At 39.5% G+C, this 25462-nt stretch overlaps 1 protein-coding gene across 1 annotated transcript; it reads left to right on the top strand.

Moving 5' to 3' along the window:
• Positions 1-612: 612 nt before the first annotated feature.
• gpia (glucose-6-phosphate isomerase a) lies at positions 613-25422 on the top strand. The gene is made up of 18 exons (XM_055933487.1): positions 613-863; positions 2302-2392; positions 6213-6281; positions 6907-7026; positions 7765-7848; positions 12446-12592; positions 12889-12960; positions 13170-13214; positions 13331-13384; positions 14299-14359; positions 14633-14676; positions 14815-14967; positions 15550-15679; positions 15844-15920; positions 16202-16330; positions 16599-16674; positions 24776-24842; positions 24937-25422. Exons 1-18 carry the CDS (start codon positions 745-747, stop codon positions 25058-25060), a joined length of 1662 nt encoding a protein of 553 aa, XP_055789462.1. The 5' UTR covers positions 613-744; the 3' UTR covers positions 25061-25422.
• The last annotated feature ends 40 nt before the right edge of the window (positions 25423-25462 follow it).

Raw genomic sequence — 25462 nt, forward strand, 5'->3', positions numbered from 1 at the left:
AGATCGTATGCGTTTTGTTCTATGAGATAATAGCTGTCAGTTAACATGACCATAATGAATTATAAAGCCTTTATGTGCGTTGTGTTTTTTATTATTATATACGTTCTTCAAAATTCACAAAAAAGGATGTGAGGTGATGAAGATTATAGAACAAAAGGTAAAAGATTTCCTAAGCCTGTGTTTACCACAGACACTATTTTAAGCGTTTATATAAAAACCTTACAAAATCACAATTTCCCCCATAGACTTTGTTCAACTACTAAAAAGACGCCATTGCTATCAAGACGACTGACTTAACGGAATTTGTCCGTCTCTTTTTTTAAACTTTTGTTTTTAAAACCTTTTTTAATTAACAACAAATCAATACAGAAAGTACATAAGGGAACAGAAGTATATATAGATTATATATAATGGACAATCGAGCTAGGGGGTACAATATCACATTACAATTACACAAGGACCTTAAGGGACATACATACACTTACAATTCTAACAGCTTTTTTGTTAGTAGAGTATTTAATAGTCTTAAAATACAGTTCAATTTATTTTTGTAGGGTAAGAAAATGTGTGGAATTTGTCCGTCTCCACACGACACTCGCTGTGCGACCTACGTCATCAATTTGGGCACCAGGCGTGTCCGCATAGCCCGTTCTTATTCCTCAGCCTCTCATACTGAATTGCCCTTTCATCCTACACGCACGGAAGTAGGGTTTTAACGCGATCATTATCAATTCAACCGCCATCATGGGGCTTTCAAGTGATCCACATTTCCAGAAACTTGAACAATGGTACAAATCCAAAGCTGGGAACCTCAACATGAGGGACATGTTTGATGCTGACAAGGATAGATTCAGCAAATTTAGGTAAGTAAGCTTTCGATTGTTATTATGACCAATAGCCGATGCTATACAGACATTTGGCACGGTATCTTGCATCAGTAACGGTATAGGTCAAACAATTGAATACGGAGCTAACGTTAGCTAACTAACAACATCAATAGAGCCAGTGCATGGGATGCGTTTTTTTTGTACACCTTGGTACCAATCAAATGTGATTCCATAACTAAGCTTTACAATATAAGCAGGGAAGCAAGAGTAGTCATTTGTCTTTTAGCTATGTCGTTGTCTGGCTAATAGCAAGCGCTTCATACTTGTATGAGTACACAGTACAAGGTCATCGTTTGTGATCGATTGTTTTTACAGTCGTAAAACATAGCTTAGTATCTGCTTTGTGAAATGTTCATTTTCCATGTCGCTCTACTACACCCAGTTACATTATAACTAGCTATATTGTTATCGAGCTGTCAACTATATTCATTTTATGTAGGGCCACATTTAACTGGGTTAGCTTGCTAGGTAATGTTAGCCCTAACTAGCTAAAGCTATATGCTCGCTTCCTTTCATTCAGCAGCTGGCGTTGGCTATCTACGTGCAGTTTTGCACATACATAGCCTACCAGTAGGCGTTTTAAGTCTAGCTAACGAGGGACCTAAACCCAGTATAGACATCTTTTAGGTACCACTGACAAATTTACTGTAACAATGTAACCATCAAGATTGCTGTCACGACGTTCTACTGGAGGGGTCTGCAGTCGCACGTACGCCAGCCGTTAAGCAACAAGGCTAGCTAGCTACGCCCCTACAATAAAACCTGCACCATGTTCCGTAATCAAATCTAACTTGATTTGTTACATGTGTCGAATACCACAAGTGTAGACCTTACCGTGAAATGCTTACTTTCAAGCCCTTAACCAACTGTGCAGTTCAAGAAGAGTTAAGAAAATATTTACCAAATTAACCAAAGTAAAAAGAAAAACGTTTTTATTATATATATTATTAAATAAAAAGTTGCATAACAATAACGAGGTTATATACAGTGGGTACCGGTACCAGGTCAGTGTGCTGGGGACAGGTTAGTTGAGGAAATGTGTACATGTAGGTAGGGGTGAAGTGACTATGCATAGATGATGATAAACAGCGAGTAGCAGCAGTGTACAAAACAAATGGGAGGGGGTCAATGTAAATAGTCCAGTGGCCATTTGATTAATTGTTCAGCGGTCTTGTTGCTTTGGTTAATAAAATTGATAATACAATTGTGTACCTTTTCTCTCCAAGCCACACTGTAGCACTGCAACACATACAGTCAGTAACATGTAATCTTATTATAATTCAGAATAAATGATGTAATTGACACAGTAAGATGCATTTTATCACTGTACATAGAAATGATAAGGAATATGTTAGAAACCCTATTTGATCATTCTAGATTATTACATTTGTTTTCTGTTCTCTTTCCTTGGTAGCACAACCCTTGAGACAGACGATGGAGACATCCTGCTTGATTACTCCAAGAATCTTGTCAATGAGGAAGTCATGAGGATGCTGCTGGCCATGGTAATGCATATCAATGTTATGTCTTCTCATAACTATAGCAAACATCTAACAGATGTTTGCTCTCAGTTTTGACTCAATGGGAATGACCTACGTCAAGGACCTACACACAGTGATGTAAAAATACTTTAAAGTACTACTTACGTTGTTCTTTTTGAGTATCTGTACCTTACTCTACTATTACTATTTTTGACCACTTACTTCACTACAATCCTAAAGAAAATGTTGTGCTTTTTACTCCATCCATTTCCCAAGTTCTCAAATCAAATTGTATTAGTCACATGCGCCGAATACAACAGGTGTAGACCTTACAGTGAAATACTTACTTACGAGCCACTAAACCAACAATGCGGTTAAAAAAAATATGAATAAGAAATAAAAGTAACAAGTAATTAAAGAGCAGCAGTAAAATAACAATAGCGAGACTATATACACCGAAATTCTAGCTTGATAAATCAAATGCATTCAGTGATGTCTTTTCTCATTATTCAACATTAGACCTAAATGCATTTTCCTTTTCAAATTTGCAGGTTAGGCTATCTTTACTTGTAAATTCTTCTGGTGAACCTCTGTGACAGCGCTGTAGAAGTCACTGCAGAGTCCCATGTCCATTATTTTATTCTGCATGGGTCATTCCATGTCATTTCAGAAAGCAATGACACCCACCATCTCAGATTGTTCTGAAATCGTTTCTGTTGTTAGAAACATAAGATTAGCATTCCTGAAACATTATTTTGTTTAAATTTAATTTGATCTCTGAGAAATTAAGCTAAATGGGCCATTTTTTATTTCTAGGATTCATATAATTGTCAATAAATATAGTACCTGACATTTGATTTGGACCATAATTCTTCTTAACATTGAGTAAGACATGAGGAATCTAATAAAATTATCAAAAGCCACCCGCGGACCCCCGACCCGTCACGCCAATCCCACCCCAACAACCAGTGTTTAGAGAAATTAGACATTGAAGTCGCTTACATTAGTTACCCTAAATTCGTGTGAAAGTATAATGTTTTGCCCACTAGATGCTTTTGTTCCTGCTATTATCACCACACTTTTTTATCCATTTAGCTGGTCTCTTGTGTTCATTAAATGTTTCACAACATTTTTCTTTGCAACTTTGGGTAGAAAACCAATAGCTTTTGTTGCCTGGCTATCCAAACTCCTTGCTCCGGTCAAACGCTACTCCACGCCCACAGACGTTAGGTTCTTCTCCGCATTGAGTCTGGATCTGAGTACCTCCCTGACAATTTCTAGAACGCAAACACTTTCCAACCGTTCTGATTGGTCCCAGAAACCGATGGGTTGGGCCAGAGCCAGAACACACATGGGTAAAGCGCCGTTTTGAAAATGTGTCATTGGCATTGATACTCTGATTGGTGATTTACTTTATTTTGTACAACACTCTTCATTTTGATGTCACCGCAAATAACTTCAACGATGGTGGTCTCAGACTGAAGTGTGTAGCGAATATAGAGCAGCGGAAGAATTCATTTTGAGTCATCAGGCAATGGCTTTTTAAAATTATGAAAATAAATTGTGTGGTCAAGCCAGTCCACCATGAAAGCAATTCAGTTTATCCTGCTATTAGCAACCTAATGCTTCTCCTTGAATAGTCCAACAAATGGCAGCTCTCTGAGAGGACTATCGTAATGGTGCAATTCTCTATTTCAACTACATCGCACCTGTCCAGATCCACCCCCATCTCCAGTGCCCGCATCACTCATCCGCCACATGGCTTCAAACTGCACAAGTTTGTTTCTCGCCGTCGCCTACGCACTTACAAAATTTGATAAAAAAGCATTTGACCTTTCCATTGTCTTAACGACAAGGGATTGGTTGATTTCCAATTGATTGACGAGAAAAGTATCGTCCAACCCTTTAGGTATCTTACTGCACCCTCATATGCCATGTCTTGAAATATGCAATTCTCATATGAAGACTTATCCTACAGGCCTGAAAGTTTGGAGAAATGGGCTAGTGGCTAAAATGTTGTGACAACCGTAATATAATGATACAATTATATGGCAGTTGTATGTTTTTCACAAAAAATATTAGAAAACATCTCTATATGTAGTGTGATTTAATAAAATGTACCTCTTTAAACTCAACCCAATACCATTACAAAACACAGTGTGTTTGTGACTTTATTGGTTTGCCAGGAATGGTCTTATTAATCCAGACCTTTAAGAGGGGCTGTTTCCTGGACACAAATAAAGCCTAAGAGAAGGACAAACTGAATGGCTTTCATGGAAGACTCATTTCTTCTGATTAGTGTTGGGTACTAACTTCTAAACATCCTTATTCATGTTACCGTATTAGAACTGAGGGCATGGAAATATGCTAAGTGAGAAAGGACATGTTATTGATTTAACCCAGGTAAGTTGACTGAGAACACATTCTCATGTACAGCAACAACCTGGGGAATGGTTACAGGGGAGAGGAGGGGGATGAATGAGCCAATTGTAAGCTGGGGATGATTAGGTGACCATGATGGTATGAGGGCCAGATTGGGAATTTAGCCAGGACACCAGGGTTAACACCCCTACTCTTACAATAAGTGCCATGGGATCTTTAGTGACCACAGAGAGTCAGGACACCTGTTTAACATCCCATCTGAAAGACAGCTCCCTACACAGGGCAATGTCCCCAATCACTGCCCTGGGGCTTTGGGATATATATTATTATTTTTTAGTCCTGAGGAAAGGGTGCCTCTTACTGGCCCTCCAACACCACTTCTAGCAGCATCTGGTCTCCCATCCAGGGACCAACCCTGCTTAGCTTCAGAAGCAAGCCAGCAGTGGGATGCAGGGTGGTATGCTGCTGGCTTGATCTCAGGTATCCTATGGAGAGGAGAAGGGCCATAGTCTGGTTCCAGTCAACAGATAAGGTGGGACAGTCGTGAGTTGGAGAGGAGTGAGGAATTTGGGCCGAGGTCAGATGAAGTGAGAACGATTTGAATGGCTGGGAAGGAATTAATACCCTGGCGCCTTTCTTGGGGGGTTTTATGCAGTTTTAGCAAATTTATATATTTGAGCATGAAAACCACCAGAATTGTAAAAAAAACAACAACAACCTTAACACAAAATAATTAATTTTTAAAAATATATTTAAAAAAAATTCTTTGACTTTTCATAACAGCTTTTTAAATTATATTATCACAGGTTAAGCACTACCTACCCTGACTGCACATCACTGATGTGAACGTATCATACATGCACACAGCCGGCATGGCTTCAGCTGTCAACCCTCATCAACCTTCAGCCTCTTCGCTCTTAGGGAAAGTCTATTTATAGTTCTACCTCTACACGGCAACTGATTATTGTTGTGCTAGCTACCAGATGGCTGTGAGAAATGTTGATAATGCAATGCATCTAGTAGCATTTAATACTTAAAATTGTCTCTTCATATTAAACAGTCACATCAGCAATTCAAGTACATTCCCCAACAATAGAACCCCCGAGTACACCGTTGACAACACATTTGACAGAAATGAAAAATGTCCTTGTAATTGGAGTTTGGCTGCCCACCCACTTCTATTCATTCATCCAGAGTATTATGCTAGACTAGTACCCTGGGAATGTGGTGAAACGGACATTAAATTCAGACCAACACTTCCTTCTTATGTTTAAGGAAGAAGGATTGCTAAAATCAAGACATTTCTAGTCCTACCGGTATGTGCTGTCGCAAATGCTACGTATGTTGTAATAACCTGTTTGTGGGCATTGAGTGATTGCAGATAGTAGCAACAATGTTGCTATTCAATGATTGCGTATGATGGCAACAATTAACTCACATTAAGTTTTTCTTTCTTGTGCAGGCCAAGTCCAGGGGAGTGGAGGAAGCCAGAGACAAGATGTTCTCTGGAGAGAAGATTAACTTCACTGAGGTACCAGGACTACCTTAGTTTTTGCTCTCTCTATTGTGGTACTTTGTCTGAACATTTTAACTTTTTTAACACTGGCAGATATAGAAAATGAAAGCCGAGGAAAATTCTGATTTATACTGCGGTAACCGTACAAATATAATCATTGTATTGTAATAACACTATGCTACCAATGAGATGAGAGGAGGCTACTCTGAAATTTGACAAAGTAGGACACTCTCACAATAACTCTTCTCTAAAGAGTGGGCAGTTGTTGCACACTTTGTGGTCACTATTGCAAAGTCATTCAGGGAAGTCGTGGTTCCCACCCACTCTCCAAACACCATTCATGACGCAATGACAACATTGTGCAACCACTTCCTCAGTGAGACTGCACGTTATATACACATAGGTCTTATTCCATATGTTTGCACATGCGAAGAATGCTATTCAGATTTTGATATCACTATTTGTATGTTATTGAGATTATTATATTATATATTTCTTAGAGGCTAGGGCAAAAAAAATTGCACTATCCCTTTAAGTAATAAACATCTTAGTCATGATTAATAAGTATGTTTTAATGTTCAAGTTTCTTCCCACTCCCCTAACTGTGTGTTTTTGCATGTCTGTGTGCGCGCATGTGTAGGGCCGTGCCGTCCTCCACATTGCCCTGCGTAACCGCTCCAACACTCCCATTAACGTAGATGGCCAGGATGTCATGCCCGAGGTCAACAGGGTCCTGGACAAGATGAAGGCCTTCTGTCATGTGAGTGGAGTCCAGTTTCAACTATTACCCCAGCATCTATGCAAGGGCATCTTTACATAGAGATAACAGCTTCTACACCCAAGCCATAAGACTGCTGAACAATTAATGAAATGGCCACCGGACTATTACATTAACCCCCCCCCCACTTGTTTGCACACTGCTGCAACTCGCTGTTTATTATCTATGCATAGTCACTTCACCCCTACCTACATGTACAAATTACCTCAACTAACCTGTACCCCCGCACATTGACTCGGTACCGGTACCCTCTGTATATAGCCTCGTTATTGTGTTACTTAAAAAAATATATATATATGTTACTTTAGTTTATTTGGTGAATATTTTCTTAACCGACTGTGCAGTTCAAGAAGAGTTAAGGGCTTGTCAGTAAGCATGTCACGGTAAGGTCTACACTTGTTGTATTTTGCGCATTTAACAAATAAAGTTTGATTTGTTCCATCTTTATGCATCTATAATTGCCAGTATTTTTTTATTGGGTGTTCTTAAACTAAATCTGAATGGATTAAAATGCAACACAGTCACTACACAAAAATTTAAGATTTGTGAATAAATAAATTCATATAGTTAATTAACTGTATTGTAGTTGACGGGCATCAGGTAATGGCCGTCAGAAATAAGAGTATTTGAAAAGGAGGTAGATTATCTCGCATTGTGTTTAAATTGAGATGTACGCACACATCTGACATGTGCCTCTATTTTCTTGTGTGTGTGTTGCAGAAAGTGCGTAGTGGCGAGTGGAAGGGCTTCAGTGGAAAGGCCATCACTGATGTTGTAAACATTGGGATCGGTGGGTCTGACCTGGTGAGTGTGTGACTTACTTGTCATACAACTATTTTCTTATTTTCAATCCATTGTCTTTTCTAAAGCCATTTTTACATCAGCAGTTGTCACAATGTGCTTATACAGATACTCAGCCTAAAACCCCAAAGAGCAAGCAATGCTGATGTAGAAGCACAGTGGCTGGGAAAAACTCCCTAGAAAGTCAGGAACCTAGGAAAAAGCCTAGAGGAACCAGGCTCAGAGGGGTGGCCATTCCTCTTCTGGCTGTGCTGGGTGGAGATTATAGGAGTACATGGCCATTCCTCTTCTGGCTGTGCTGGGCGGAGATTATAAGAGTACATGGCCATTTAGACCAGATTGTTCTTCAAGACGTTCAAATGTTCATAGATGACCAGCAGGGTCTACAGTTCAACACCTTAGGAGTAAATGCGCCCTAGGGACGGCATGGGAGAGAGCGAACGAGCAAGCCAGTGATTCAGGAGCCGGCCAGGCATAGACAGCAAGGATGGTTTGTTACTCCAGTTTCTTGCCATTCACCTTCATAGGACCCCTCTTAATAAAAAAAGGTATAGTAATTTAGCAGACGCTCTTATACAGTGCGACTTAAAAGAGCAATTAGTGTTAAGTGTCTTTGCTCAAGGGCACATGGGCAGAATTTTTTCCCCCCATCTAGTCGGCACAGGGATTTGAACCTGCGACCATGTTTTCGTCTCTCACATGGATCGGCAAACCATTCAATAAAACAAACAGCTCTAAACACCTCTACAAACAGCTGTAGGCAGGATAAAGCCCTGCCTACAGCTGTTTGCTTAGAAATTCTCGGAGCAATAAGGAGGCCTGCGTCTTGTGACCGTAGCGTACGTTTAGGTATGTGCGGCAGGACCAAATCGGAGACATGAGTATGGGCAAGTCCATACAATGCTTATTTTCTTTTTTCTCTTCTCTTATTTTCTTATCTTGTTCCCACTTATTTAAAACAATTCAAATGAAGATGTAGACGTGTCCTATTGTAGTGTGAGCTGTATTGGATGCTTGACTGAGTCATGCTGAATATTATAAACTGTAATGGTTCATTATTTGAGTCAGATATTTCCTGTTGTATTCCTCTGAGCTATTCAATAGTCTCATAGAGCCATATATGGCTTTGGTACAGACCTGGGGTAACTATAGGTTTAACTAAGCTTTGTGGAAAGTAACTATTTTTTGGGTGGGAACAAATAGTTACGATTTTAATACAGATCCAACAAAAATATTACTTTTTTTTTTTTACAACTATTTGAAATCAAATCTTAGAAAGTGACTACTTTTTAAAACTATTTGAGTACAGAATTGTTTTAATTACTATTTGAGTACAGATATAAGAAAGCAACTACTTGTTAAAAATATAAATATTTGAGTACAGATCATAGGAAATGACTACTTTTCTGAAAATATTGGATTGGCTGCCTTCAACTAATGACAGGGCTATACCTGTAACTGCATGTTGAAGATATATACTGTAAATAGAATGAATAGAGCACACACAATCTCGTATACTATTCCAAAATGAGTGACGCAGTGGTCTATGGCATTGCATCTCAGTGCTAGAGGCGTCACTAAAGACCCTGGTTCGATTCCAGGCTGTATCACAACCGGCCGTGATTGGGAGTCCCATAGGGTGGCGCACAATTGGCCCAGCGTCGTTAGGGTTTGGCTGTCATTGTAAATAAGAATTTGTTCTTAACTGGCTTGCCTAGTTAAATGAAGGTTAAATACAAATAAAAAATGAAAGTCATATTTGATCTACACAATACATTTCTATCTGAACATTTTGTAAATGTCCAGTCTCCTGACTGTCATTGCCCCAGGGGTACATAATCAAGTCAAACCAATTAATCAATGATATTATGTATAGATATAGTGCTTATAGACAGTTTACACCCCCTTTTTTCACATTTGTTAAAAAGTGGCATTGAAATAGATTTAAATGTAATTTCTTGTCATTGATCTTCACAAAATACTCTAATGACATATTTTTTTTTTTTACAAATTGAAAAACGAAAGTAAAATCGTTGCATACGTATTCACCTCCTTCGATTAGGCAAGCCTAAATTAGTTCAGAAGTCAAATTTGGCTTAACAAATCACATAAGTTATATAGACTCACTCTGTGTGAAATAATATGGGGTTGACATGAGGTTGTAATGACTACCTCTTCCTCTGTCCCCCATACATACAACATCTGTAAGGTCCCTCAGTCAAGTATTGAATTTCAAGCACAGATTCAACTGCAAAGATCAGGAAGCTTTTTTAAATCCTCATAAAGAAGGGCAGTGATGTGTAGATGGGTAACAATAACAAATCAGACATTTAATATATCTTTGAGCATGGTCAAGTGAATAATTATGCTGTAGATGATGTACTGAACCGCATAGATTTATTTTCTCACACGTCTACACACAATACCCCATAATGACAAAGTGAAAACGTGTTTTTAGAAATGTTTTCAAGTTTATTGAAAAAGTTATACAGAAACATCTCATTTACATAAGTGTTCACACCCCTGAGTCAGTACATGCTAGAATCACCTCTGGTAGCGATTACAGCTCATCCTAATATTTATATATTCCTTCATTTCATTCTTTAACTTTTAGGTTTATGTGTATTGTTGTGAGTTGTTAGATATTACTGCACTGTTGGGGCTAGAAACACAAGCATTTCGAAACACATGCAATAACATCTGCTAAACATGTGTATGTGACCAATAAAATTTGATTTGAGTCTGTCTGAGTAAATCTCTAAGAGCTTTGCACACCTGGCTTGTAAATGAACATCTATGGCAAGACATGAAAATGGCAGTCTAGCAATGATCAACAACCAACTTGACAGAAATTGAAGAATTAAAAAAAGAATAATGGGCAAATATTGCACAGTACAAGTGTGCAAAGCTCTTATGAGACTTACCCAAGAAGACTCCCAGCTGTAATCGCTGCCAACGTGGTTTCTAACCTGTATTGACTGAGGGGGGATACTTATCTAATCAAGGTATATTAGTGGTTAATTTTCATTCATCTTTACAAAATGTTTATTATTATTTAATTTTTTTGTAGATCATTGACAAAATGACAAATCTATTTTAATCCCACTTTGTAGCACAATAAAATGTGAAGAAATCCAAGGAGGTGTAGACTTTCTATAGGTACTGTAAGTAGAAATGTGTTGACGCTCAACTACTGTATGACTCTTTCAACATGCCACTGAAAAGTTTGAAAGCCACAATTGTATGATACCTGAAAATAATTCCAAGTTGGATGCTTAGGAAAAACAACTTTGAACCTGTTTGTTCATCTGAGGGTAAATGTTCTTGTTTTGAACACACACTATACCATATTTCAAGGGACAGTTTACTCAGAATACAAACTAGCATGATTTTCCACCTACCTTGGCTGTAGTTGATTCAACAAGGCAGTTTTGGGATATTTTGTTTCCTTTTGAGACTTCATAGACATATTTTTTTTACTGTTAGCGTTTTCAGTAACACTTAACATTAAACTGTTCTTCTGCCTCTGTAATTACTTTTGGAGCGACATTCCTTCTATCCCCCTTCAGTGCTTTTTATATCTTTTTAGCATTTTATTAAATTTTTTGCTGGTAACTGCTGTTGTATTTAGTAGTTGCATAATACTTTGGTAATTGCACAGCAATTAGCTGAGTTGGTGTCTGTTCCTTATTTGACTTATGTAATAACAATGTTGCTATTGTAAAGAGTTACTACACATGTATAGGAGCTTGATGTCAAGGGTTACTGTATTACCGTGTCTCACTCATGAAAAGATGTGTGTTAGTCATTTTGAAGCTGCAAAAGTGGTCTACTCTAATGTTGCGGTGATTCCATGTCCCTCATGTATTTAATTACAGGTTCTCTAAAGATGAACATCTAAGAGCCCTCCAAACTATGTGCTTATGATCATATATTTAGATTGATTCAACTAACTGTTGTAGTTTTCGGTACTTCATCAAATATGTAGATGCCATCAAATATTTTTTAGGTTTCAAATAACTTGCATATATTAAAATACCTAAAGATATTATTTGGTTTTCTGAGAGGTATTCAAAATCCTTTGAAATATGATTGGGTTTTCTGAGACCTGTATTTGAAAATCAAAGAAAATAGTTGCCTTTTAGTTGAAAGTCTAAACTTTCTTCTACTACCTTGAGTATTTGGAAAGTTGTTATTTTCAAACTACAAAATACAGCTATTTTCTGCCCTTGTCTGCTTTGGTATTACAGTAGTGAGCTATAACGGAATTATTACTGTGCCGCTAAGCTCTGGTATAAGCAGAGAATACACTGCTGGGGTGTTGATGCAAAGCTACAGTATGCTGTAGGTGGCACAGTAGGCAACAGAACAAAGAGTATGCTTGAGCTGTTGGCTTGGTACTCGTAGTTACTGGGATTTGATTCAAATCATTTTGTCATGCTGTCATATGTCATAATATTGTGTTTCCTCTCTAAGGGCTCTCATGTTGACAGGCTCTGAAGTCCTAATGGATACAGAAAACACAGTTACATTTTAATTGCACATAGGATAGAGGGAAGTTGAAATGGTAACACCGTAATGTTGTGCATCCTCCTCTCAGGGTCCTCTCATGGTGACTGAGGCCCTGAAGCCCTACTCTAAGGGTGGCCCCAACGTGTGGTTCGTGTCCAACATTGACGGCACACACATGGCCAAGACTCTGGCCCAGCTCAATGCTGAAACCACCCTCTTCATCATCGCTTCCAAGGTGACAGACTGACTCTACACACACACACACACACACACACACCTTCTCCTGTTGCCATGGTTACACACATCCTAAAGCCATAGGGCTCTAGATGCTTAAATAATTCAATGTTATAAATCAATGTCTCATTCAGTGCTATGGTGGTTAATAATCTGTGTGAATACGTGGTTGTGTTCTGGTAATGTGTGATTCATGTTTGAATAATAATTTATGGTTTGAAGCTGGAAAATCCTTCAGTGTCACACGCTGTATACTACTTCCACCAGGACTCATGTCACACTGTTGTCCTTTTTCAGACCTTCACCACCCAGGAGACCATCACCAACGCTGAGTCTGCCAGGGACTGGTTCCTCCAGACAGCCATTGACGTGAGTAGACTCCTGACAGCCAATCACAAGACACCTTTGTCTGTAACCAATGCCGTTATAAGTTCAGCTTAAATTCAGCCAATGATTTTAATAGTTTCTCTGTGGACAATACATCATTTTAGCCACAAAGGTCATTTTAGGACAGTCCAAAGTGCAGCTGGAGTGTCATATCACATTTGGATCGACTAACTCTATTTTCTTCTTCACAGCAATCTACTGTTGCCAAGCACTTTGTGGCGCTGTCCACCAATGCAGTAAGTGGCCATTTTGAATGACATTTTCCACCTTACATTGTTACCTGCCTGCCGGCAGGTATATTGCACAAGTAACTTTGACTGTTACTCTTTTTGCTGTCTCGCTTCTCTTCCAGCCCAAAGTGCAGGCGTTTGGTATTGACACAAACAACATGTTTGAATTCTGGGATGTAAGTATACACTTCCATGAGTTAGCCTCTGACCCCCTGAATCTGAACTAAAGTGAGGCTTTATTTTGCCAATTGTAATTGACTTGGTTTGTACAAAAAGCATTTCTGCATTATTTTTCTGCTGGGAGATATTTTGACCACATTCTGGGTGTAGTATTTATTTAAAAATAATTTGGAATGTAACTGTTAAGCGTATGAATTTGTGGATATGGTATCGACACGTTACATTCTAAACCATAGACGCATGCGCTAAAGAGGTAATTTGAACTCGATCAAAACAATGGAAATGCCATTGAAACACATTGGGTGAAGATGCAGTGGGGGGGAAGATCCCAAATATCCCTCATTGCTCTCCAGCAAAGTTGGCCTACATTTAGGGTATTGTTTATGTGTATTTCACACTATGTTGAGGTAAAAATCGGAGTATAATGGTTGTACAATCACCAATCAACTGCATTACAGTTAAAAATGACTGACTACCACCACCGATTTCTCTATGCTACCAGCTTATACGAACCGGAGTTAGCATTTAGCAGCCACTTCTTAATCTGAAAAGGAACTACTTCTAAATGTTATGTAGCAAAAATAGCCAAATATATTCAAATCGGATTTTAGTAACCACATTGTGGGCCTGTTTACAATACATCAATCATGAGGAATATCCACAGATTTGTTGTATGTGTGCCGGCGTTCTTCTATCCCCCGTGGTCTGCGTTCCATTGACCTCATCTATTGGAAATGAGCGATGTTGACGAATTGGTGTCTTTTTAAAGAAAGGGTGCTAGTACACTGTCGAGGTGATGGCCATTGTCTGTTTTTGTATAACTTTTCAAGGTTTTGAGTAAGAAAAAGGAACCTTGCCGCTCTGTAGTGGTTGATTTTGTGACTGTGATGTCATTTTGGCTTTCTCTCAGTGGGTTGGAGGGCGTTACTCCTTGTGGTCGGCTATTGGGCTGTCCATTGCACTGCACATAGGTATGTATGTGTGTCTGTTTGTCAATATTAGAACTCTATGGATTTAGTGTATATTCCAGATTTGCACTTTTTCTCAAATGCAAAAAGTTGGTATGTGAATTGAAATGGAATTCATCGAAAGCAGCATAACAACTACTAGTACTAGTACTACTACTAGTACTACTACTACTAGTACAATACTACTACTACTACTACTACTACTACTACTACTAGTAATTTGAGTTTAAGAGTTGATCCTAACACTTTTTTTCTCTACCTCCTCTCACCATGCAGGGTTTGAGAACTTTGAACAGCTTCTGGCTGGTGCTCATTGGATGGTATGCACATTTATCCCTCACATAGTGTCAATTCAACCCAACTATTTATCCCCTCAGGGGCAATTGAAAATAATCCCAAATTAAATAAATTTAGAATTGGTAATATGTTGTTAACAATGAATGGTTTGTCTTTCCAAGGACAACCATTTCCGCAGCACCCCCATTGAGCAGAACGTCCCCGTTCTGCTTGCCGTGCTGGGTGTCTGGTACATCAACTTCTTCCAGGCCGAGACCCATGCTATGCTGCCCTACGACCAGTACATGCACCGCTTTGCTGCATACTTCCAGCAGGTCAGGCAGGCTGCCGTACATGGGTTCAAATACTATTTGAAATCTTTCAAATACTTTGCGCGTTTGCTTTAGCATGCTTGGCGTGCCAGGTGGGTGGGGTTTGCACTTTGGGAATTTTATATTGGTTCCATTCAACAGACAAGTCCGAACAACCGCAGTTGAAGTGATTTGAAATGATTTCGTATTTGAACCTACTTCTGAGTAATACAGGCAGGCAGGAGCCAGGAATGGCCATATGCTAGGGCTGTAGGAACCGGGATGGGGCATCTGTTTGGGCTAGACAAGAGAAACCAGGGACAGGATCATGTTGAGTAGACAATTTGAATTTAATTGGATAGGTGATAGTAATATGGTGAAAACTTGCTGAAGCTTTTGCTTACACCTACCTATATATCTGTCAAATCTACAAAGGGAAGGAAAACACTTTCTATTAAGGGTGACTTGCAGGTGCGCTAGAATATAAGAAGGGATTCATAATCATAGACTACCTTACACTGCTTCCTTTCAATGTTTCACCTTTTTTATTTATGAAGCAAACATTTCAGTCTAACCAACATAACTTTAACTGTCTTTCATACACAGGGCGACATGGAGTCCAACGGGAAGTACATTACTAAAGATGGCGCTCGTGTCAACTACCACACCGGACCCATCGTCTGGGGCGAGCCCGGAACCAACGGACAGCACGCCTTCTACCAGCTCATCCACCAAGGTAACTGCCACACTCCTGTCCTGTCCTCCAGACCCTTGTTCATAATATAGACTGCAACAGTATATGAACCAGTTGTTATTATAGCATTCCCTAATAATTGCTGAAATTAGATTCAAATAAAACGTGACCTCTCCATGTAACCTTTTGTGTTGTGACCTTTCCAGGCACACGTATGATTCCTGCTGACTTTCTCATTCCTGCCCAGACACAGCACCCCATCAGGGACAGCCTCCACCACAAGGTAGTGCACCCTCAAGGCTTCCTAAATGTATTAGTACCCTAATGGCTAATCCAACATCCTCTACGCTTACACCCTCACTCTGCCACATAACCTATTCTATCGTTCAACCATTGAAACCGTCAACTCTGACTTAATTTATTCAGACTTGAATTAATTTCATTTTTTCGGACTAGTATTCTTTCTCAGTCAAGCCCAGAATGATGCCAAATGTACATACAGAGTTTGATTTAAAACAGTTCATTGATATTTATGTATTTGACTATACCTCTGGATCTCCATAGATCCTGATGGCCAACTTCCTGGCCCAGACGGAGGCCCTGATGAAGGGGAAGACTTCAGACGAAGCCAGGAAAGAGCTGGAGGCCACTGGCCTGGGAGGAGCAGAGCTGGAGCAACTGCTGCCACACAAAGTGAGTGGATTTACTCATCAGACACAGTTGCATTACTTTTGACCAGAGCCTTATGGGCCATGAGGCTCTTATCAAAAGTAGTGCGCTATAAAGGGAATAGGGGACACAGTAACTGCCACACTTACCAGACAGACACTGGGCCAGTCTATAATCTATTGATGAAAAGATATGCACCATTTGATTGTTAGTGTTGCTTCTGGATTAGGCTTTGCTGTATAGCATGTTTGGTCAATTATTGTTAAACACTGTATTTTACCCTCAATGAAAGGTCTTCCAGGGGAATAAGCCCAGCAACTCCATTGTTTTCAAGAAGCTGTCACCCTTCATGCTGGGAGCACTGGTTGGTAAGTACTGTAGTAGCTGTTGTCATGTCAACAGCCAATCCCTGCCCAGAATAAAACCTTAGTATTTTATCATATTGATTTATAGAATCGTTAAGGAAGAGGTGCATGTGCGTTCCGATAGGACACATGAGGAGTGAGTAGCTCCATTTTGTACCACCATGGTTATGTGTAGAAGCCAGACAACAGTTTTTAAATGAAGTCTCTAAAATCGATAGATCAACATATCCCCAAGCAACTGGGAGAGAGTGAGCGGTCAGTTATGTACAACAGGGAACCAATCAGTTGGTAAAGCGACTAGGCAACACAAACCAAACAAGCCATGGCTTCCCTCAGAGGAAAAGACAAGGAACAACTTGGAGATGCAAATGAGAGTAATGAACAGCTAAAGGGTATCTAGGAAAACATTTGTTAAAATGCTCTCAATGCACACCAAAACAAACAAACTGTTACAATCAGTTGTTAAAGTAGATTCGCTGGAAAATAAAGTAGATTCTATAATTGTAGACATACAAGTTGTGCGCATGAACGAACAAGACAATGAAATTAGCCTTCCGGAAACAAGGTTGCGAACAGCAAGAAAACAGAATGAGACAAAACAACATGAGAATATTGTCGTTACCGGAAGACGAGGAAAAAGGAGACTTTTCCAGCTACGTGGTAAAACTGATATCAGAGGAGCTTGGCGTGGATTTATCATAGGAGGATCTGGAACGATTCCATCGGCTCGGCGTGAAACAGAAGAACACTAAATAACCTCAGATAGTTCCACAGTTTGAGGATTACCATCAGACCAAAGTCAACATTCTGAAGGTACAGGGGGAAAGGAGATCAAATTCCAGGGCCAGTCCGTTCGATTCGTCCAGGACCTGTCTGCTAAGCTGAGAAAAAAAACGCAAGCAATACATTCCAATCAGACAGTCAGTGGAGGAAAAAGGAATCAAGTCTCGACTCCGCTTCTCGGCAGTGCTGTGGGTATAGAAAGAAACACAAAAGATGGAATTCACAGATGAAGTGCCGATGAAGCCCTAAATAGGCTGCAAGAAACCATTCCAGTTGAGAGAGCCCAATGCCCTGAGAGAACGAAGCTGAGCTACACTAGTCTACATGCGTGATGCCCAAGACCAGCTTATTGTAAATTGAGACAATATTTTATTTATTTTTTACCTTTATTTAACTAGGCAAGTCAGTTAAGAACAAATTTTCATTTACAATGACGGCCAGGAACAGTGGGTTAACTGCCTTGTTCAGGGGTAGAACGACTGATTTTTACCTTGTCAGCTCAGGGATTCGATCTAGCAACCTTTTTTGGTTACTGGCCCAATGCTCTGACCACTAGGCTACCTGCCGCCCTCCCCCCAATACAATCTAAACTCTATTTTCCCCAAATGTACTTCTCTAGGAAGTAACTATAGACATAGCTGTTACCAATGAGCTACATGGACACTGAAAAGATTATACAAAAGAGTGGGCGTGATGGGGTGTGTATGTGTCTGCATGTGAATGGGAGTGTGAATGAGGGTGAATATGTGTAGGAGGGCTGGAGAGACTGGGTGGGTGAATGCATAGGGTATGTGTTGTATGTGAATGGATGAGTAAGTCGATATATTGATGGGTGTAAATGTGTCTTGAGAAGAAGAATGGGTGGGAAACAATGGGAGGTTGGGATAAACTTTACCTGGGTGGATAAGGGAGGGCAAAGATCGGAGGTGGTGATTGGCTTGGATGGTAGGTTGGAACAAGTTTGGTTGGGGTAAAGGGGAGAGAACTGGGAGGGTAAGTTGGAGACAGAAGGGTTGGCTTGTGAGACAGAAGGAAAGATTTAACTATACTACAATATATTTTTGTGACTTGCAAACCTGCTATAATTGATTAACCTGCTGTAAATGATTAAACGTTCTGGACAGATTAGGAGAGTATGTCAAGTCATTATTAGTCCTTGTTTGTCATTTATAGTTAAGATTCAATGGTGATTATTAGTGAGAGTGGAGAGGGGCTTGTGCGATTGGGACGGGTTGACTGGGAGGATATCAGACACTTCTGTGTGTGGGGCCTCTACTCATTCCACTTCAGTCTCTCGGTAGACCAGCCACTATACTTTCATTTACAAGGTATTACAAACTGACCACAGTATTTAAGTGGCAGTCTTCCTCCATTGTATGTACAATGACATAATCCACAGACTGTTGGTACATTAAGCCCTAAAAAGGCATAGCGCCTCAAGTTCAAAAAGTACTTTGCTTTATTTTTTGTGTTTTCTGTTAAATGTCTGCTCAGCTCACACGCTCTATATTTTTTATTATAACATAACTATGTATTCATACTATGATATTTAATACATTTGCAACCTGTTTTTGCTTTGTCATTATGGGGTGTGTAGATTGACTAGGGGGGGGTTATAGAATCCATTTTAAATTGTGGGAAAATGTGAATATTTTCCTAATGCACTGTATACACTGAACAAAAATATAAACGCAACACGTAAAGTGTTGGTCCCATATTTCATGAGCTGAAATAAAAGTTCCCAGAAATGTTACATACTCACAAACTTATTTCTCTCAAATTTTGGCCACTAATTTGTTTACATCCCTGTTAGTGAGTATTTCTCTTTTGCTAAGATAATCCATCCACCTGACGGGTGTGGAATATCAAAAAGCTGATTAAACAGCATGATCATTACACAGATCCACCTTGTTTTAGGGACAATAAAAGGCCACACTAAAATGTGCAATTTTGTCACAATACCACAGATGTCTCAAATTTTGAGGGAGCGAGCAATGGGCATGCTGACTGCAGGAATGTAAACCAGAGCTGTAGCCAGAGAATTGAATATTAATTTCTCTACCATAAGATGCCTCCAAGGTCGTTTTAGAGAATTTGGCAGTACGTCCAACTGGCCTCATATCCGCAGACCACACCAGCCCAGGACCGCCACATCCGGCTTCTTCTCCTGCGGGATCGTCTGAGATCAGCCACCCGGACAGCTGATAAAACTGAGGAGTATTTCTGTCTTTAAAGACCTTTCCCAGTCCTGTGAAATTCATAGATTATGGCCTAATGAATTTATTTAAATTGACTGATTTCCTTCTATGAACTGCTACTAGGTAAAATCTTAAACATTGTTGCGTGTTGTCTTATATTTTTGTTCAGTTACATTTGACTGGTTAATTCAACTGTATCTAGGCCACTCAGGAACATTCAATGTCTCCTCGGGAAGCAACTCCAGTGGATATTTGGCCTTGTTTTATGTTATTGTCCTGCTGAAAGGTGAATTTGTCTCCCAGAGTCTGTTGGAAAGCAGACTGAACTAGGTTTTCCTCTAGGATTTTGCCTGTGCTTTGCTCTTCCGTTTATTTTTTTCACCCAAAAAACTCCCTAGTTCTTGCCGATGACAAGAATACCCATAACATGATGCAGCCAACATGATGCTTGAAAATATGAAGAGTGGTACTCTGTGATGTGTTGCATTTGCCCCAAACCTAACGCTTTCTATTTGGTATTTTATTAGGATCCCCATTATCTGTTGCAAAAGCAGCAGCTACTCTTCCTGGGGGTTTACACAAAACATGAAACATAATACAGAATGACATAATACAGAACATCAATAGACAAGAACAGCTCAAGGACAGAACTACATAAAAAGAAAATGTAAGGCATACGTAGCCTACATATCAATACATACACACAAACTATCTAGGTCAAATAGGGGAGAGGTGTTGCTTTATCTGTTTTTTTTAACCGGGTTTGCTGTCTATTTGACCAATATGAGATGGAAGGAAGTTCCATGCAGTAAGGGCTCTATGTGAAAAGACCTCTGGTGGCATGTCTGGTGGGATAAGTGTGTCTCAGAGCTGTGTGTAAGTTGACTATGCAAACAATTTGGGATTTTCAACACACTAATGTTTCTTATAAAAAATAAGTGATGCAATCAGGCTCTCAACTCTTAGCCAAGAGAGACTGGCATGCATAGTATTTACATCAGCCCTATGATTACAATGAAGAGCAGAACGTGCCGCTCTGTTCTGGGCTAGCTGCAGCCTAACTAGGTATTTTCTTGCAGCACTGGACCACACGACTGGACAATAATCAAGATTAGACAAAACTAGAGCCTGCAGAACATGCTTTTTGGAGTGTGGTGTCAAAAAAGCAGAGCATCTCTTTATTACGGTCAGACCTCTCCCCATCCTTTACTAATTCAAATTTAAATTCAAATGTATTTATTTATATAGCCCTTCATACATCAGCTGATATCTCAAAGTGCTGTACAGAAACCCAGCCTAAAACCCCAAACAGCAAGCAATGCAGGTGTAGAAGCACGGTGGCTAGGAAAAACTCCCTAGAAAGGCCAAAACCTAGAGAGGAACCAGGCTATGAGGGGTGGCCAGTCCTCTTCTGGCTGTGCTGGGTGGAGATTATAACAGAACATGGCCAAAATGTTCATAAATGACCAGCACGGTCAAATAATAATCACAGTAGTTGTCGAGGGTGCAACAAGTCAGCACCTCGGGAGTAAATGTCAGTTGGCTTTTCATAGCCGAACATTAAGAGTATCTCTACCGCTCCTGCTAGTAGAGTACTACCATTGAATCTATATGTTTTGACCATGACGGTTTACAATCTAAGGTAACGTCAAGTAATTTAGTCTCTTTAACTTGTCCAGCAGCCACACCATTCATTACCAGATTCAGCTGAGGTCTAGAACTTAAGGAATGATTTGTACCAAATACAATACTCTTAGTTTTAGAGATTTTCAGGACCAGTTTATTACTGGCCACCCATTCCAAAACAGACTGCAACTCTTTATTAAGGGTTTCAGTGACTTCATTAGCTGTGGTTGCTGATGCGTATATGGTTGTTCATTAGCATACATGGACACACACGCTGTGTTTAATGCCAGTAGCAGGTCATTGGTAAAAATAGAAAAGAGTAGAGGGCCTAGAGAGCTGCCCTGTGGTACACCACACTTTACATGTTTGACATTTTAGAGAAGCTTCCATTAAAGAAAACCCTTTGAGTTCTATTAGATAGATTGCCATATCGTGGATTCAGAGCTGAGGTTGAAAAACCATCCGTTTTTTCAACTACAGGTTATGGCCAGTAATATCAAAGGCTGCACTGAAATCTAACAGTACAGCTCCCACAATCTTCTTATTATCAATTTATTTCAACTAATCATCAGTCATTTGTGTCAGTGTAGTGCATGTTAAGTCCCCTTCTCTATAAGCATGTTGAACGTCTGTTGTTAATTTGTTTACAGAGAAATAGCATTGTATTTGGTCAAACACAGTTTTTTCCAACAGTTTGCTAAGAGCTGACAGCAAGCTTATAGGTCTGCTGTTAGAACCAGTAACGGCCGCTTTACCACTCTTGGGTAGCGGAATTACTTTGGCTTCCTTCCAGGCCTGAGGACAAAGACTTTCCTCTAGGTGCAGATAAAGAAAATTGACACATAGGAGAGGCTATAGAGTCCGCTACCATCCTCAGTAGCTTTCCAAATAAGTTGTCAATGCCAAGACGTTTGTCATTATTGCTCAATAACAATTTTCCCACCTCTCCCACACTAACTTTACAAAATGTTCTTTATTTGTTTTTATGCATGAATACAATTGCTCGCTGTTCATTGTTGGCATTTCCTGCCTAAGTTTGCCCACGTTGCCAATGAAATAATCATTAAAGTAATTGGCAACATCAAATGGTTTTGTGATGAATAAGCCATCTGATTTGATGAAAGATGGTTTTGAATTTGTCTTTCTGCACATCATTTCCTTTTAAAGTGCTCAAGTTTTTTCCCATCATTCTTTATCATTGATCTTGGCTTCATAACACAGCTTCTTCTTTTTGTTGATTTTTTGTCACATCATTTCTCAATTTGCAGTAAGTAAGCCAATCGGATGTGCAGCCAGACTTAATAGCCACTCCTTTTGCCCCATCTCTTTCAACCATACAGTATTTCAATTCTTCATCAATCTATGGAGCCTTAACAGTTCTAACAGTCATTTTCTTAACAGGTGCATCTTTATCAATAATTGGAAGACGAAATGTCATAAATTCAAGTGCAGCGTCTGGATGCGCCTCATTAGTCACATTAGACCAACAAATATGTTTAACATCATCCACATAAGAGTCACAGCAAAATCTTTTGTATGATCTCTTGTACACTTTTAGGCCCAGCTGTTGGAACTTTTGCTTTCCTGGATATAGCCACTATATTGTGATAACTGCATCCAATGGGTACGGATACAGCTTTAGAACAAAGTTCTACAGTATTAGTAAAAATGTGATCGATACATGTGGATGATCTTGTTCCTGTAGTGTTTGTAAACACCCTGGTTGGTTGATTAATAACCTGAACCAGATTACAGGCACTGGTTACAGTAAGAAGCTTCCTCTTGAGCAGACAGCTTGATGAAAACCAGTCAATATTCAGGTTCCCAAGGAAGTAGACCTCTCTATTTACATCACATACACTATCAAGCATTTCACACATATTAGTTAGATACTGACTGTTAGCACTTGGTGGCCTAAAGCAACACCCCAAAAGAAAAGTCTTTAGATGTGCCAAGTGAACCTGCAACCACAACACTTCAATAACACTTGACGTAAGATCTTCTCTAAGCATGACAGGGTTAAGTCTCTGAATATATACAGAAACATATCCCGCATAAGCATGTATTCAGGGCATAAAGTTAATTTCTTAGCCCAAATTTTTGCAGTTTTACTTTTGTTTCATATTCCAAAAAGGATGCATGTTTTGGAATATTTGTATGCTGTACAGTCTTCCTTTTCACTCTCATTTAGGTTAGTATTGTGGAGTAACTACAATGTTGTTAATCCTTTCTCAGTTTTTCTCTATCACAACCATTAAACTACCGGTATGTAACTGTTTTAGTGACCATTTGGCATTATGGTGAAATCCCTGAGTGGTTTCCTTCCTCTCTGGCAACTGAGTTAGGAAGGACACCTGTATCTTTGTATTGATACACCATCCATAGTGTAATTAATAACTTTGCCATGCTCAAAGGGATATTTAATGTCTGCTTTTTTTTGTTGTGTTTTTTGCCATTTACCGATAGGTGCCCTTCTTTGAGAGGCATTGGAAAACCTCCCTGGTCTTTGTGGTTGAAATTCACTGCTCGACTGAGGGACCATACAATTATCTGTATGTGTGGGGTACAGAGATGAGGAAGTCATTCAAAAATCATGTTAAACACTATTATTGCACATGCAACTTATGTTACTTGTTAAGCAAATTTTTACTCCTGAACTTATTTAGGCTTGCTATAACAAAGGGGTTGAATACTTATTGACTCAAGACATTTCATCTTCATCTTTTATTAATTTGTAAAAATTTCTGAACACAATTCCACTTTGACAATATGGGGTATTGTGTGTGGACCAGTGACACATCTCAATGTAATTAATCCATTTAAAATTCAGGCTGTAACACAACTACATTTGGAAAAAGTGAAGGGGTGCGAATACTTTCTGAAGGCATTGTAACTAATGAAATTACAGTTAGCGAAAATGTATGCTTAATCCAGTATAAAGTAATGTATAGAATTTATTATAGAAGAGACAAAATTCACAAATTCTACACATTCTACAACGGCAGAGTCATGTCTTAAGTGTAAAACTAACAATGACTCAATAATCCATGCCTTTTGGGAATGCTATAAAGTTATGGGCGGCGTCAGAAAGTTGGCTGAAAGAAATATTACAATGTAAATGTACTTTTAATCCATCTGTCTGCATATTTCAAGACATGGCATGTGAGGGTGCAGTGGGAAACCTGATGGGTTGGACGATACTTTTCTCGTCAATCATCTTGAAAAAAATATATACTCAACAGGAAATCGACCAGTCCTTCGTCTTTAACAAAATGGAAAGGTCAAATGCTTTATTATGTAGATGTTGAAAGTGTGGAGAGAAACAAAATGGCTGTTTTGAGGCCATGTGGCAGAGAGTGATGCGGGCGCTGGAGATGGGGGTGTAAGTATGAGGCTCTGGGCAGGTGTGATGTTTGTTGTATGTTTTGTATTGTTTTTTTTACGTTACGTTTTCTATTTACATTTACCGGTAGTAAGTTTAATTTTCTGTTTTCCAGCCATGTACGAGCACAAGATCTTTGTGCAAGGAGTCATGTGGAACATCAACAGCTACGACCAGTGGGGGTAGGTGTCAGCGAGAAGCATATATGGAATTCTAAATATATATGTTGGCCTATATTTTATTGTATATCTGTCATATTCTCCTTCCTACCCTCAGAGTTGAGCTGGGCAAACAGCTGGCCAAGGCCATTGAGCCGGAGCTGAGAGACAGTTCCGAGGTCCACACTCACGATTCCTCTACCAACGGGCTCATCAACTTTCTCAAGAAGAACTCAGCCTAATTCCTTCTCTTCTTCATGGCTGCCCTTTGACCTTTAGCCCCTGGCTGATCCCTATTGGAACCATACTATTGGCTGAACTATTCCACATTGTAGTCCTGGCCCCAACTTATAGCCCCTTGACCCGCATAAAAGAGCACTTTACAATTGTGATCACCAGTCTGTTTGAGTGTGTAAGTGAATTGTAAGACTTAACTGTATAATTAAATGTGTATTACAGCTCACCTAATAATGGAATGAATCACTTTTGGGAGGAGGGGAAACTCGCTTAATATTAGAATGTGCAGATATTACTGTAGGTGACAAGGCCCCTTCACTCTTACCTAGTCAACACTGACTTACCAAATAAATGTCATTTGTCACTACACGATTGTGTGTTGTTAATTTTGAGTAATTGAGGTTTTA

This window comes from Salvelinus fontinalis, chromosome 9 (genome assembly GCF_029448725.1).
Source record: "Salvelinus fontinalis isolate EN_2023a chromosome 9, ASM2944872v1, whole genome shotgun sequence".
Taxonomy (NCBI): Eukaryota; Metazoa; Chordata; class Actinopteri; order Salmoniformes; family Salmonidae; genus Salvelinus; species Salvelinus fontinalis.